Source organism: Homalodisca vitripennis, chromosome 8 (genome assembly GCF_021130785.1).
Source record: "Homalodisca vitripennis isolate AUS2020 chromosome 8, UT_GWSS_2.1, whole genome shotgun sequence".
Classification (NCBI taxonomy): Eukaryota; Metazoa; Arthropoda; class Insecta; order Hemiptera; family Cicadellidae; genus Homalodisca; species Homalodisca vitripennis.
In genome coordinates, this window is record NC_060214.1 from 29,372,086 (window position 1) to 29,389,217 (window position 17,132).

General features: G+C 39.0%; 1 protein-coding gene across 2 annotated transcripts in view; it reads left to right on the top strand.

Moving 5' to 3' along the window:
* LOC124367465 (protein phosphatase Slingshot) overlaps positions 1–17,132 on the top strand; it is a 311,228-nt gene that overhangs the window by 16,820 nt on the left and 277,276 nt on the right. The window contains exon 1 of one of the 2 annotated variants that reach the window (XM_046824291.1): positions 4,148–4,351. The exons of the other annotated variant lie outside the window; for it this stretch is intronic. Within the exon in view, the coding sequence (XP_046680247.1) occupies positions 4,220–4,351 (132 nt within the window). The 5' untranslated portion in view covers positions 4,148–4,219. Of the gene's footprint in view, positions 1–4,147; positions 4,352–17,132 lie in introns of those variants that run through there. 2 annotated transcript variants of the gene reach the window in all.

Sequence of the window (17,132 nt, forward strand, 5' to 3'; positions counted from 1 at the left end):
ATTTCGAGTAATGACATTTTTTGATATAAATATTGCGTTTAAAAGATTATTCCAATGTCGGTTTTTTTTCAAATTCAGATAATTTATGAGTCACCTCGTACTTTGAAAATTAAGGACTGTACTAAATCTGTTTTATTTTGTTGAGCGTTTCTAATTTATACAAATGAATGCATTATTGTTATTTTTTATTAACTATTTTTGGATTTTAGTAACTTTAGCCAAGCCAGCCAGAGACAACAATACAGTTCTCTGAACATTGGAGACACAATCTTTGAAGTCGCTCAAATGATTTGATCATAAAATGTAACAGAACCCAACTTTATGCCAATATCTTGTAATTTTCACTCAAAGAGGTCATGCACTCTACAAGATTAAGATTTAATAATATATAACGATGAGGGCTGCTTCGATACAACGTGTTTGGCATGGGGTTGGCAAAGTTGAATGATATAAATATCTTGGCATAGTATTTGATCGTCGTTTAAAGTGGTTGAATCGAATCTCTCGTAAATATATTTTTGTTTTTAGAACTTCGAACGAAATTGTTTAATTAAAGAGGAATTAGAATATTACGCCCGTGTTCGGTCATTGTTTGTATTCATCATTGTAGCCTTGGGACTGCGTATAAAATTAGATCCTTTGTTGCGTTACGATTCTTTGTTTCGTAACAAAGATACACTTCTGTATCGTTATTTTAAGGAACTAATATTCACATTGTGGCAGCTGTTTGTAAATACATATGTGTACATATTAATATATAATGTAGACAATGTTTTCGACGACAATCGGACTACACAATAATCGTTATTGGTTTATTTATCGTCATTATAACTGAAACTGTTTCAACCACCAACGCACTACCTAGCTCATAAACTCTATATTAATATGAATAATCAATTTCCAATGTCAAGTCTTTAGGGTAACATATTTTATATAATTTTAATTAAAAGGTCGAACAGTGACTATTTGCGTTATTGATGATGTTCAGTCAGCTTTATCTGCAAGTTTCGGGTTGGTCGCTTGACTAAATTGACTCTGTATAACTAACTAATTTTATTTTGATCTGTACAATTCGTGATTTTCATTATGTCATAGGAACACAAAGTACTATACAGGTATGTGTTGCAAGGGTTTACTTCCTGTAATATGTGGATGTACAATCCATGGTTCCTTTACCACCATTAGTCTTTTTTATGTGTATTCTTGTACCTTAACTTTTGAAAATCCTCCAAGGACTAAGGATAATCAGTTCTTGACACATTTGTTCCAACTTGTCGTCTACATTTCCAATTTGGAATTTTCAATTTGTTAATTATATTCTCTATTGTGTCGTCTGCTTTTCAACAGCTCTCTCATACTTTGGGAATTACTTCTATACTCCCTCTCTTTCCCCAGTTTGGAGTCTCAAGGTTGATAAGAGATGGCTTAAAAGAAAGATCGGATTTGTCAACAAGAGGAGTCTCAAGGTTGATAAGAGATGGCTTAAAAGAAAGATCGGATTTGTCAACAAGAGCGACTACTTCGTGGTGATTTAAAAAAAAACGCACGGTATTCACCAAAATTGAAGTTAGTGGAGGGATTCTACAAAATCCAGTGCCCCCCCCCCACCGTATTCTTCATTCCTTCCATCCGCAGTACATCTAGAGTCGGTGTCCTGCAGAAGTCATCTCCAGAGGACGTCGACTCGCACAATTAGACCTACGTCAATTGACTGTTAGACTCAATTGGCAAATTGGCAGATGTGGACCGACCCTGATGTGTGCCCCTCCAGTTCACCCAGAGTGCGTCTTCAAGTAGTCCTCGGCAAGGCGCGGCTTGGCCTTCCATCTTCAGTCACCAGCGAGGCTCCAACGTAGTCACGGGAAACCTTATCCAACTTGAGTTCCAAGAATGGTCAAGGCCATTTTTGGACCATAGTCCAAAATCCAAGAGTTTGTTTCGAAATCTCGCTTAAGAAGAAACTAATTGTTCACTCTTCCTTTTCAAAAATTTGTATAGGGCTAAGGTGAAAGGATGGTTTCCGGACCTTTACCATCGTTTAAGTGAATAACTAGTGTGAGTTCTAGCATGAGCCAATAATTAAAAAGGGCCCATTCCTGTCCACCCTTCTTTTTCATTGCCGCCATATTGTTTCTGCCATGACGATCGCTATTTGCTATTGGACTTTGGTCAGTCGTAGGTGGTTGGTAGACGAATGCAGACGTATTGTGACCTGTATTCTGTAGTTCAGTTTTAATAATTAGTGTTGTGTTTGGTTTTTTATTAAACGCATGTTTTAGAGTCAGTGAAATTGACACACAACATGGTGGTTGTGATTCCTGACTTAGGCGTGTCACAACGCTCTGGTATGATTTGTTTATTTTGGTCTGGTTTGTAATTATGTGTTAGGTTAGTTATTTACCTGAAGAAGAGATCAGATTGCAGATCTCGAAACGTAGTGTTAAAAAATCCTGTTTCCTTCATCTAATATGACACATTAGTACAAACTAGGCTATAAAATAAGATATAGCAAAGCGTGTAAAGTCAGAAATCACAACAGATATGTGTCCGCTCCATGCACTTGATCTCGTAAACATGTACTTAACAAAACTATCACTAATTATTAGTATAAAGTAAATTAAAAATTCAGATCACCAAGAGTCTCAAAGGTTATCGTCTCTGTAGGAGTAATATGGCAGTAAATCAGGATGCGGGGTTGAGTCTGCCAATTTTGGCTCACCTTTTTTCAAGGACTTTTATCATACAAATAAATGATCAGTTAAAAGACGTTGCCAATGCACACTGGAACAATTCTGCAAAATCAGTCTCGACTGAGCATTTTTCTAGTTCTTAAACTTTTCCTAGTCCACGCTTAGTCGCCTCAAAAGATTTTTAAACGCTGAGCTTTGCTCTTAGGCTTGTAGTTAAAAATCCATGATTCAAATTCACTGGAAGATATGAAGATTTGATTCACAAGATGATTTGAAATAAACAGAAAACATCATAAGTTCGAAGCAGTGTTGCATTTTCTGATTTTGTATTGATAGTTAAAATGTCAAAAGGCTCGTATTTTTTAATGAATAATATTAAATACAAATATAACTCGTATTTCTTATAGGAGTATAGGAGTAAACTGAATCAGTATCTCGTTATCTCCACGGTATTGCAGTTAGGTTTCTGTGGTTACAAGTAGTAGGAGTTCCAGTCAGTGGTACCAAGGAATACATTCAATCCGTATCTCGTTACCTCCACGACATGCAGTTTGCTTTCTGTGGTTACAAGTAGTAGGAGTTCCAGTCAGTGGTACCAAGGAATACATTCAATCCGTATCTCGTTACCTCCACGACATGCAGTTTGCTTTCTGTGGATACAATTAACTTGGTTTTGGAAGCCAATAGCACTTGTAGAACTGCTGTCTGCCGGTTTTGTACGTAATAATTGTCGGCGGTTTAACTCTTCCACAAGTAGGCTTTACTTCAATCGATCCTTAGATGAAATTCCTGTACCATTCACTTAAACTGCATTATTTTCCGTCAAAAATTTCACACTATGTACATACCGTCATTACTTTCTAACTACCGCTGTTCTAAAGCACTGGCCGTGGTCAATTGGAAAGACCAAACTGCTTGAAATCAATTATCTCCTTTCGTGTCTTCATTACAAGAAGCATGGAGTTTCGGGATAAATTATGAAGTTATCTGCAACTTTCCGCTCTCAAAACCTACAATTTCCTGTGTCCACACCCATTTCCTCACCTTTTCCAATATTTGTCCCTCATTGTGTAAAATATACCGATATACTCGTGTATTGTTGTGATATTTGGAACTTAGTCTTAATGGAAAACATGGGATCATAATGGCACCCTGTTATTTGTTTTTCGTAAGATTTGCCGCTCCAGCCTACAATTTTTCCAAATTGTCGGATTTATTTATTATTCGTTAGTTGCGTTTCCACGAATTTTTTCTTGTAGGTCTCGAGCGTTATTATGACGTAAGCGCAGGTAATAAATGACGGGCACGATTGAAAATGTGACACCAGTGCCAGTAGCCGCTGTCGATCGCATTGTTGTGGCCGGTTGCCATGGTGACGGTGTAGTGCGAAGGGCCGCCGCCAGGAGTGCTACTGTCGCTGTCGCCTCGATGTCTCGCTGCGGCAGTGTCAGTGTCAGTAGAGTGGCGCTCGGCTCACGGAGAGCCGACTGGAGTCGTGCTGTTGTGGCGATCGTGTGTGCGTGAGTGGCATGTTGTACATCCTGCCGCCCCCCAGTGCTCCGGCCCCCCCGTCCCCCTGGACCACTATATGCTCCTCCAGGACGTCCAAGGCATGGTTGGCCTTCACAGACAAACGACCGCCCCCGCGGCCTCTACGGAAAGTGAGTAGCCCACCGGGTACAATGCACCCCTTCAAGTACGGGTGTGAACTATAATATTGGAATAGTTTCAAAATATTTATTGTGCAAACCTTCCAGTGTAAAGAATCCAGTATACTTAACTGTGGGCCGGCTAAGAAAGCATCAATTTAGATAGACGCAAACCACCCCACCAAGTACTCACAAATGTGGAAAAAAGCAAGAAGTGTTCTATATTATTGGTACAGAACGATTGTGTAATACTCTTAAATCCTTCAGTGGCAGGCAATACAAGTATGAATTACATCACTTGTTTTTTGTATTTGTGTGGTTTTTTTTCACGAAATTGAAATTAAAATGGCATTTGTCAATGTCAAACGTGACAAATTAATTTAAAACTTGAAGTAACCACTGTATTTCGTCCATTGTCTTGGAGATACATTATGAAATCTCATCCTTAACTATTGCTTTATCCTTAAAGCGTGTTCGAAAATCATGAATGATTTCTTAATGTCTTCTGGTGGCTCAAAAATAAAATAATTTTTCGATGTCCTTCTTCCTTATATAAAACGTTGTTGCCCGTTTTTTGAAAATATTTTTCAACAGTCCGTGTGTTGTATTTCAAGTTTTGAAGGAACAGCTATTATCATCAGATTGCATAAGGGTGCATCGTGCCCATTAAAAAGATTAACAAATTTATAACACCTGTGTTTAGGTTCAGCAACACAACGGAGAAGTTGCAAGTAAAATAAAGCACAAGTCTATGTTGCTTCACCTCTACTGTCTGCTTTATAGAATAGAGTACGTCGGCATTCAAGCTCCCAAAACGCCTTATGAAACCAAAATGATACGGTATTTGACGTTTGGAAGTCGGACGATGGGGTTGCAATGTTTTGTGTACAGTAGGTGTTTCTCGCCCTAGAGGTCGGTCAACTGCCGTATTTTATTGTAGAATAATGTTCGGCTGGGACTGGTTCTGTTCCGTGGCCACAGTGCGGTGTACGAGCGGCCATCCACCGCACGCTCAGCTCGCTGCTCTCACGCGGTCTTTAACCTCGAGCTCGTCCTCCTCCTGGGAGTTTTGTTTAATTTGCCCTAATCCGGTCGTCGCCGTCGCCAGGTGCGGCGGTAAGTTCTTTGGCTTACCCGCCAGAAGCCAGCATGACATTCATCTAATCGTAGTAGGCTGCAGTGATTTTTTTATTTTTCTAAATTATTAACCATTTTAAGTATCTCGGAGCCCTCCCCGGTGTTATACGAAACGTGCTGGAATTGCTTTACGGCCTTCTTAGCATTTATTTACCGCTTATTTTGTATTCTGTCTTATTAGAATATGCTTTTAGAAAATGAAAAGAGAGTTTTTTAAGTTGCCAGGGGTAAAAGTTCATAGTATTTTCTGTCAAACCCTTTTATTTTTACCGAATACACGCTCTAAAGGTTTTCGCTAATAAACCTGAATATTGGCGACAAAATATAATATACAACACTTTATTTAACATCAAATCACTTTATTTAACACTTTATAAGTCGAAAAAACTGTATTTAAAGCGAATAATTCGTTACGATTTAGATGGAAAATGCACCAATAAAGAATTCAAGATAGATTCAAAACTGTGTTTATTTTCTTTGAACTGATGCTGTCGCCATATGAAATCTGACAAATAAGATTCCAAACGATGTTTCGCTGTTTCCCTATTTCTCTAGATTTCTCTTTATTGGCAGATTTTTTTCTGTTGTGGCGTTAATGCGTTATGACTGTATAAACTGTCAAATAATTCAAAATCAAAATGTCAAACCCAATAACGTAGTATTTAAAGTTATAGTAGTTGTAGTTTTTATATCTAGAAAACTAATAATGGTACGTTGTTATTATCCGGACGCCATTCTATTTTTAACAGTTTCCCGGTATAAAATGCTTTCCTACGTTAACGTATGTAACCCACGGCACTCGAGGGTGAAAATCTATAGTTGTGAAGAAATGTGTAATTGATAGATAAGGACTCGACCTCAATCAACCAATCGGTGTTTGTTGCGGAGACACGATTTACATGTACAGCAAAATCAATTATTAGAGTACAGAGCTGAATTATCAATTTACATTTTGTACATTATCACCAGATCAGGATCACACTCAAACTATAATTCAACATTGATGCATCTTACTGACTTTGTCAATTATCCATCTACAGCGCGAAGACAATCTCCTGATTGGGTGATTGATCTCCCAGTAAAATGCCAAAACGTTCAAACTAGTTTTTACCACATTGTGTGCTGCGGCATTCTTTATCCCAGTGGGTAGCTTGTTGACGTGAACACCTGCCCAAAAGGCAGATGTTCATAAACTACCTTCTGTGTTTACCAGTTCGGCAGCTTCCCCTCCCTGCTTCTGGTCTCATAAGAATGGATGAATGTCTTGGCCAGTTGTCATGGCACATTTAGACATACAGAACAGAGTTGAAAATTACTTCTAAATATCGTGCTCCATCACCTAGCGTGGATAAATTTTGGCTTAACCGACACCGAGGTGGCTCGTGGAAGTGGAATACGGTACATCGCAATAACGGTAGACTTTGGACAGTACGATAAGGTCGCTGAAAATGTATGCGCAAAAAGGAATATGAGGTTGTCCATATGCGAATAATGTAATCTAGTAAAACAGTAATTTATATTCATCATCAATCGATTTGTTGTCGGAGACGGTGAAAAAATTTCGGTGAAATCGAATAATTGGTAATATCGTATGTTTTGTGTACATTCAAATATAAGGAGATAGTGTGATAGACCAACGTCATATTTTCAAGGAACTTTGACTCCATCAGTACGTAAACTTGAGATTTGATCCTTTTTTGGCGTTCGAAACTACTGATTTGGACAAACATGGTGAAATCTGGTGGTGGTGGATTTTCCCATTGTTACAAAGGTTGGACTTGACAGCTCATTCGATAGTGTTCAGGATAGCCTTCAGAGGTAGGAAGGAGTATGGGCTCGACGTTGAACGAACCTACAGCACATTATTCTTGTAGAGCATGTGGTACGCATCCTATAGTCAGATCAGTTGGATATTGCTGTATACCTCCTGGACGACATCACATTGTACCTTCACGTTGACTTACACACTATGGCGGCCACCATAAGCTACGAGTTTATTTTATATATAGATGTTGACGTAGACGAATCTCCGCGAGAGACTTGGTTATCTCCAGATGTACAAGATGGCATTGCTGTATCTCCACTACTGTATCTCCCCGAATTAAAGGGCCGTCTTATATACGTATATAATCTATTCACGGTGTAAGCCCTCCACCTGCAGTTTGCCAGCCCTCCACCTGCAGTTTGCCAGCCCTCCACCTGCAGTTTGCCAGCCCTCCACCTGCAGTTTGCCAGCCCTCCACCTGCAGTTTGCCAGCCCTCCACCTGCAGTTTGCCAGCCCTCCACCTGCAGTTTGCCAGCCCTCCACCTGCAGTTTGCCAGCCCTCCACCTGCAGTTTGCCAGCCCTCCACCTGCAGTTTGCCAGCCCTCCACCTGCAGTTTGCCAGCCCGGATTACTCAGTACTGTCCTAGAGACCCATGACATGGCAATACTATGTTACAATTTCAGTTTAGTAACGTTGTACGTATCAATGTTCTTGTCACGATGTTTAAAATATATGTATACTAGTCACCCATGGAACCCAGCAGGGATCACTTCTGGCTGGTTTATACTTTCCAGTTGTACCTACCACTGGGTACAGGAAAAACCGATGTGTCACTTTAATCTGATCAACCTTGTGGATGTCCAGGAGCGGCACATCACTAACTGCAAATGTTGAGAGTGAGGGGTGCAAGGATAATTCGGTAGGTCTAGCCTATTGAGGGAGATGACTGTTGGAGTTGGTGGGGTTCGTTCCCTAAGTATCACAGGTTCTTGCAAGCCTCAACAAGAGTGTGCCACCCCCTGCCTGCTTTGACTGGAGAGGCTGATTCAGAGCTGGCCTCCCCTTTTTTCCGTGAGAACATGACTTTGAGATTATTGCCCTAATTCTTCGTCATGGATCTCGATAGGAAGCGGTTCCTACCCCCTAATCTGGTTTGATTTGGAAATCGCATTAGGTAACCGATAGGGTGGAAATGCGGTCAGTCCTATTCCCTGCACTTGTGTGTGTGGGAGGTTTTCGTGTTTTGGTGTCAAACTACAGCCGCAGTCACTATTTGATAGTACTATAGAGCTAGACGATTTGTGGATCACTCTTTGGAAGAATTCAAAGGGCTCAGCATCGAACCACCTTTTTCCTAACTTACTTTATTTCCTTTTTTCTTGCCGGCAGTGTTAAAACTGGTATCGCATTTGTACAATAATACAATACGAAAAATAACATATGTTTTGATGTCCGAGATTCTGTGATATGTGCAGATTCAAAACAATTATTCGATACAGTGTAGTTTGCACAATGCAAGTTGGTCGTACAGGCACAAGTGTGTCTTTAAACAAAATGCATGCGTGTTATATAGGTCTATCCATTAAACACGGCACTGATGGTTTAATCGTCCGTGCATTAAAGTGAATCTCTGCCTGCACATAAACAACGGCGTTTAACGGCCCGACTGACCCTTCACTTCCACATGGAGACTGCAATTTTACAGTTGGAAATGAAATTTGTTTAATCGGACGTACGATTCAGTGAAGCGCGGAATAAAGGCAGTTAATGTGAAAGCTGCAATATTCTCTTTACACGGCTGGCGGGTCAGTAGGCGGTTTGTTCATGCCCATTCAATATACTGTGAAAAACTGTTTCACATATTGTTTCATTTAGTAGTGTAGATACTAGACAGTCGTGTTGTTTGTTAATGCCGGAATCTTGGAATTGAGTTAGACAGCAATTGTGGTAACCAATGAATTTATCTTACGATAACAATGGACGCGTGCCTTGATGACGCGATAGTCTGTAAATTTGTCCTGTAAAGTCTAATGACAATAATGTCGTTTGTTGTGACAAGACAGTGTAATTATTGTATCACAATCCACCCACTCAAATATGCATAGCATTATCCACACTTCTCTCTTACAGTTTACAGGTCCGGCAATACGTCTTTGTGAATGTGCTCTTAATTGTCCCAGCGATTCATCATAAACTCGCCAACAGAGTAAAATACCTTTGACACCAAAATGGTTTTCAACTAAGATTTGATTTTTTTCATATTTCTGTTTGATACCTTCAGGAGGACTTGTTGATTAGTCTGACTTGAAAAGACAAATTTCTGATCCATTTTTCGGGCTCGAAAGTTGTTTCATGATGGTGAACATCCCCTCATAGAACCAAAAGGCACGGAGTAAAGGATATCCTCGAGAAAATAGAGACAGGGCAAGTCCGTAATCCGAGGTCCCTAAAGGCACCTCTGCACGACTCTCTGGCACTCAAATCCAAAATCAATTTCGCGGCTCTTTTTTGGAATCTGAAGACCCGTTAGAACTTGTATTTTGCAGCTACCCCAGGGTCTGATTCCATATTCTAGATGAAGATAGGTTGGAAATTTTCAATATTCTGATGAAGCAATACTATGCCAAGAGCAAAAATACCTGGAGCAATTTTTGCAAGAACGTGATCGACGTGATTTTCCCAAATCAGATCCCGATCTAGGTACGTTCCAAGGAATTTTGTGGATTCTATTTCCTGGAGAGGAACATCATGTACAAATACTGAAGGTTTGGTTTCAAAATCTTGATTCCTCTATGCAAATCTTGTAAAATTTGATTTTGTAAGACTAAATCTACAGGAAACACTATGCAAATTCATACGTATTTATACATAGTATTTATGGGTGACATCAATGTCACAAGGCATAAAATACCGCCCAATAGTATTCTGTGATGTGGTGCGGTCATTTCTACTTCACTTGGCGAAGATCTAACGTAGTTCAAAAATGGAATAAATCCACTAGTTTCAAAATGGCAGTCATTTTACCGTCAAATTTCATATAACAGTGTTAAACCTGTAATAATACCAAATATAAAAAACTCGTTTAAAACAGACAACATATCAGGCTTCTTTTTTACTAAGTTCTGACACAAAGAACCAATAATTGTTTTTAAATGGTTATAATAAACGGACTCCCTTACGATTTTTTTAAATCACTGCACCGATGCTTTACAAATGGACTTTTTTGGTTATATTTTATTTAATCCTATTTTCTCCGACTATGTAAGGGTTTGTAAAATTTTACAATAAAACTGATACGCTATTGAACAAACCAGTGGATATATATTTATTGCTTATAAGTGGTAAGTTAGTTAGGTTAACGTCACTTGTGCCAAAATATAAATTGGTAACCATGTGTGAATTGTGAACTGATGTTGACACAATAACCCAAATGTCGAAGTATGAAACTGATAGAGTAATTTGCGGGTACCCTGTGTTGTAATTCATGTTGTTTCCTCAGAACGTCCGAGATTTGCGGAACACCGTACTGCACATTCTGCGGGAAAGCCAGTGATGACCACGAGTTGATGAAACAATAACAGTTATTGGGCTATAACGCGAGTCACGTGGTCAGATCTGAGTGACCCCCTCTGTCGCCTTATCTCGCTCGCTCGCTATTACGCTCTGAGTGAGGCAACACATTGATTCATCGCTCGTCATTAACAGTTCAGATAGTGGTGCCAAATGTGGGACGCTAGTGTAGAGATCAGCTCATGTTTACAGTAAAGTCAAAGTCACACCGGGTAAATATATAAGTTTTACATTAGTTCACAATACTACATTCAGACATACCAATTCTCGCCATCACCAACGCCGTGTCAGTCTTCTAGACTGGAGTCTTCCAAATATAATCGAAGTACTCGTCGACTCTATAAAATGCCTTAAAAGCCTTTTAACGCCTTTGTCATTGAATCGGGCAATCTGTTGATGAAACGGACACCTGCCTGCGAAGGCAGGTGTTCATAAACTACCGTTCTGTGTCGCTCAGTTAAGTAGTCGTATCTGCCTCTCGTTTCATATCCTTGTACTCTCGGCGTCTAGTCACGGCACATTTTGACACACAGAATAAAACTGCTTCGTAGATGTAATGACATGGCAGAATCGACAGATGCATTTTTTTAAAGCTGGTCGGCTCGACTTTCTTAAGTTTACCTTGGCGATTTTTCTGAACGCTTTCTTTTTTTTAGCTTGGCAACTCTCAAAATTTGATTGTTTGAACATTCCTCTTCACAAAACCACTCCGTAGGAAAGATGTGGGTAGATCAGGCCGTAATACGCCGCCACCAGTACCTGATTTGGGCAGTATTTTACTCAAAACATAAACACCAGATGCTAATTTTGAACGACTGAATCAATGTGAACATTCCATGTCGAATCTCGATCAAGGTATATTCCAAGGCAGGTCCACACTCAAAGCCCATTGGCCGCGGGGTGAAATTCAAAAATTTGCATTTTGCAGATTTAATTGTCAGATTAAGGCTGTGGAAGTGTCGGACACAGTTGTTGAGGTCAACAAAAGTTCATTGTTGGAAAACATCCCTTGGTATGTACGGTCGAGACCGCAAGTAGTAACGCCTTAGCAAATGTTCACGTTCTTTAAGACGACTTCTATGAATAAAAAAAAAAAAAATAAAATAAAAAATAAAAAAAAAATAAAAAAAAAAAACAGAATCGCTCCACGATTCACGACGAATTACACGAATTCAAAGCTGGAAATATAGATGCTAATTTTGTAACCAGGTTCAAATAAAAGTGGCAGAAAATAAATATGTGATAAATTGCAGTATGTGCACGTAGCTTCAGGGAATAGTAGCCTATACGTGTTTTTAATGATTTGGAACTTGGAATTTTTTTTTATGTTATGTGATTTAAAAATTTAACGTTTCAATAACAATTCTCTGGTCCAAATTTTAGTCTTGCAAATTCAGCCATCTTTCACGTTCGCCTACATGTTGTAGAAAATTCCTTATTTTCAACAGTTTCTTTTGTGCGAAATCATGGGATAGCTCTGAATTCTGTCTCAAATACCTACCACTCTTTGTGGAATAATAAGGTATTTTATCCTCTCTTTAAAAAAAGGTTCTTAACCCTTTTAAAACCCAGATTGTAAAGTGAGGTTACTACACAACCCGTAAGTAATGTTCCTATACGGCTACACTGGGCTGTTAGGGTTAAAAAGAGGTTACAACAATTTTAAAAGTAGGCCTATATTTAAACTAAAATCGATTGTATCATCTAAACTATTGAGCAAAATAGTATTTCTGTAATTTCTTAGCTTTCCGTTTAGATTCTGTGTTGAGCTGATTAAACTTATTTATATTACCCCAAAGGCAGGGGCGTAGCCAGGAGGGGCCCAGATGGGCTTATCATGAGAGGACCAACACAAAAGGAAATTGTAATAGTGAATTGTGTTCATGCACAGGTTTAAACCAGAAATGGTTTTATAAAAGCCAGTTTATCATAAACTTCGCTGTTAACAGTGTTTCAAGTGGCAAACAGGGCTTGACGGTGCATATATCACCACCGTGCTGACAAATGAGAGTGTTCCTCGTTGGTGTACAAAGTTTCGTTTTAATACTTCTGCTGCGCAATGTTATTGTGCAAATCTCGCCTTCCTACTTTGGTCTCCTTCTGGCTTTTCTAGACGCTTTGATCACAGGCGTGGTTCTGAAATTTGTGGAGGAAGTAGAAGTAGTGTTTGAAATTTGACGAGCCTTACAGACGTCGGTCTCATTGTGCGGTTGTTTACAAGCGATGTGTAACGACCCAGAGCATAACATGCTTGTTCTTCGCCGAGTGTTTGGCCCGCATCTGGCAAAGGAGGAATTCCTCTTCTGAAGTTTCAAGTTCAACAACTTTGCTGTCTATAAGTCTTGTTTGAGCAGTAACGCTGCTAACTTAACTTTATTTAAATAGTTCTTAGAATCGCGATGTTTTTGGATCTGTAGAAATAGTTTTGAAGACTTGTTTGATGGTGCGTTATTTTCCAACTACAATTTAGTTTTCTCTAACGCAAATGTAGTTTTCTTTGAGTTCTTTTATGGCGTACCCAACCCGTCTATGACGTGGTACCTACTTTGTGCAACATCAACCACGTCATAAGCCATGATAGGTTTTCCACACATGACGTCAATCAAGATATCTATCTGTTCACTCTAAAAAGTGTGTTGTCGACCTCGTCGTATTTGTACAGAAGTCATCGATCACGATTGCTTTTTCACACAGATTATCCGCGATTTGCTTTGGATACGCCATTAACCACAATAATGTCTGCATTAACCACTATATATTTTCACAAATATCATCAACCACGATATTTTTTGTATAGAAAGGCGTCTACGCTTAATGAACACACCATCAATCACGATATGTTTTGAATAGAAAGGCATCTATGCCTAATGAACAAATCATCAACCACGATGTTTTGCACAGAAAGGCATCTATGCCTAATGAACAAATCATCAACCACGATAAGTTTTATTCAGGTATTCAACCTTAATAAGTTACTAATGCACCAATATATCACTATATTTTCCCTACGCGCGTAATAAAGTCCGCAACCTGCATAAATTTATTTCCACATTGTCATCAACCAAGATACATCAACCACTTTGCATCACTGCATTGTGAAGATACGATGTAGCGACACACATCTCTGTAAAGTTGACATTGCGAACAGATTATGGTGACTACACACAAGAGTGGAACAAATTTTACTAGCCGTATAATCCTTACTAATTATGCGTGGCGACGAACTGTGGAGAGAGCTTATCTCCATGGTTATGTAATGAGGGAGGGTCATTGTCTCCCCCCCCCCCGCGTACAGCACAGGGCGCGTGTATATGATAACTCTGTACGGTACGCAAGGGCAATCACTCAATTCGCTATTGTTTGTGGATGCCAGACCCCGTCGCTTCATAATTGATTTACTCCAGACCTGGGGTGACTGGGCGTTGTGCTTTGATGGTTTATCGCTTTTTAATTTAATGCTATCTGCAAAGCTGGGGATCTGTACGGTTTGTTTTTGAACAGTGCGGTAGTTGACAAGGAAGTAGTGCTTCGTTGTGGGCGAACATCCCATGTTGATACACCAATGCAAATGTTTGTTGAGCCATTCTAATCAATTGTTTGTTCGAAATGTTTTAGCCATTGTTAAATTATCTTCAACTTTTCCTCGATAAAAATGACTGATATGGGTTGGTTCCGAAGGTCTCCCCTCAAGGGAAGTGAGAAATTCTGTCAGTTTATCCCTACGGCCCTTTTCGCCTAATTGACAATGAAAGGTAAAAACTAGCGGAACGTGCATTTATAAATTACAATATCAAAAGTTATTAAGCATAACAGCACAAATCACCAATTGTTTTGGAATTAAAATTGATAGTTCTCAAGAACTATTTGAAGTATTTTATTAATATTTTTACTACTAACTCTTTACATACGTGGCTAAAAATTTAGTTAAATATATGTCTGTAACTTTCATGAACCATAAAGTAAAAATTATTAAAATATAAAAAAAGTTAAACTTTGGCAAAAGTATTTGTGTTAAGTATATCGACTTTATTCTAATTAAATCTTTGTACTCTATATTACCTTCAAGAAAAGTTAAACATCGTTAGGATATACCACTTTTGGTGTTACATTTCTTAGAAAAAAACTAAAGAATTTCACGTAAAACATGGTTTAAAAATTTATTTACGTAATACATTTTTTTAATTTCTATGTTTATATATTTTTAAAACATTTTTATAGCATGTCCCAAATCAGAAAAAAATAATGCGTTCTGGGCAGTAATAAGAATTTCCACTAATTTCAGTAGCAAATCTGCTTAAGTGTCACAATCAAGTGAACCCCCCCCCCCTCCCAAAACACACTAATTTATTAATTTCCCATAGTACAAAAACGTTTGAGTGGTATTTACTGGAAACTATTACATGAAGTTACCTGACAGTTTTTCGAAACAGTAACTTTTAACTTAACTCTTACTCTTGTTTTCTTTTATTAATTTATTATGGAGTAGATAGAGCAAATAATGAAATACTATAATTAGAATTTTGTAAACGAATATTTACAGAAACTATTTCGCTTCACATGATAACATTCACGTTAAAGTTTGCTCTAAATAGTTACCAACTTTGTTTTGCAAAAGTACAATGGTTACAACTCGTAAACTCGTAGCGTTCGGCATTATGTTGTGTATGGACCTGCGAAGAAAAATATCCCAAAACAATTGCGACCTGACGTCAGCGTTTGAGATAACGCTGATACTGTGGTGATAAACCAATCCGCAACTTATCTACTGAGACAGGGACTGGAGTGAGCGGTGAGAGATAGAGGTGACACTGGCGCGCCAGCGCGGGAGAAGAGCTGTCTGTACTGTAGTTGAGGTTATGTTGCGAGGCAGATGGCCGGCCAGCCTGGTCCAGCTGGCGGAACGGATTGTCCAAGGTCACTGGTGACACGTCACGTCACACGGACATCGCGTTACACTGTGTCTGTATACACACACTCCGTGAGCCAGCCAGGCTGTTCAACCTGACAACAACGTATAATAGGCAAACCATTGATAAAAATAACCATGCAGTTTCACGAACAAAAACAAAGACAGCGTTAGTTATATCACGCTTTTATTATAATATTTTTCATCAAAAGCGTATATCTCCAATTTCAACTCATATCGGACGATTGCTTGGCAAAGCCTTATGTGTACAGTATGTATCAAAATATTAAATATTTGTTTACTTCACGATTCGGTTACAATTTTCCTTACAGTTTACTTTTTCTTCAGACGTATTCCGCTTATAACTAAGTAGCCCGAGTATTGTAAATAAATATGTGTCGTCACTTTGCTGGAGTGAACAATCATTGTCACCTAAATATTCTGTCAGGAAATACCTTTAAAGCGTAACACATTTTTGTGGTACCGTATTGAAATTTTGTAATATAGTAGTTCAGCACGAACTTAGCTACCTTAAACACCGGATGTGCCATCTTCATTTAAACTCCATAAGAAAATTTTTGAACCCTTTTGCATTATTGCTCTACTCCCTTAATTTTACTCGTAGATTTATGGGAGGTATCTCATTTTAAATTATATAATTCATAAGCATCCACTAGTTATGCCACTGTCTGTCTAGCTCTAAATTTGTACTATTGTAATATAGACCACTAATTATGACGATTGCAATACAATTGTATAACTGTACCAAGCAATAAAGATTTCTTGTATTCACCTGGTATATATCATGCATCTGGGTGATCTACTAAATCCATGTGACCATCTCCTATACCATCTGCATCGCGCTTTCTCTTGGAATATACCTTGCTTCTGGACAATCTAATAAACCCACGTTACTCCTATCTCTTATACCATCTTTACCGTGCATTATCCTGGTATATACCATGATAATAGGTGATTTAATAAACCCATGTGAATATCTCCTATACCATCTGCACCCTGCATTATACTGGTACATACCATGCTATTCTAAGCCGATGCGACTCCATTTCCTATACCATTTTCACCGCGCATTCTCCTGGCATATACCATGTTTCTTACGTTGATGGTAAGATCAAAATCTCCCCGTGATCTGTACTGTGCGTGGGCCGAATTGAAAGCTCACGATCTCCCGGCTGAAACCACAGCTCGTGATGTTCTCCGCCACTTTTATCATCTCTTGGATTACTCCTCATTCCGCGGCTCTGGGTCTGCACAGTTACAGGTGACCTTTGCCCTGTGACCGCCCGCATCTCGCTGATGTTCACGCCTAAAAGTCAAGGGAGTGGAGTGAGTCACGCGTCGGCGTTCTGTGTGCTGACAAGGATCACGGCAAGTAATAGGGGGCAGGGAAA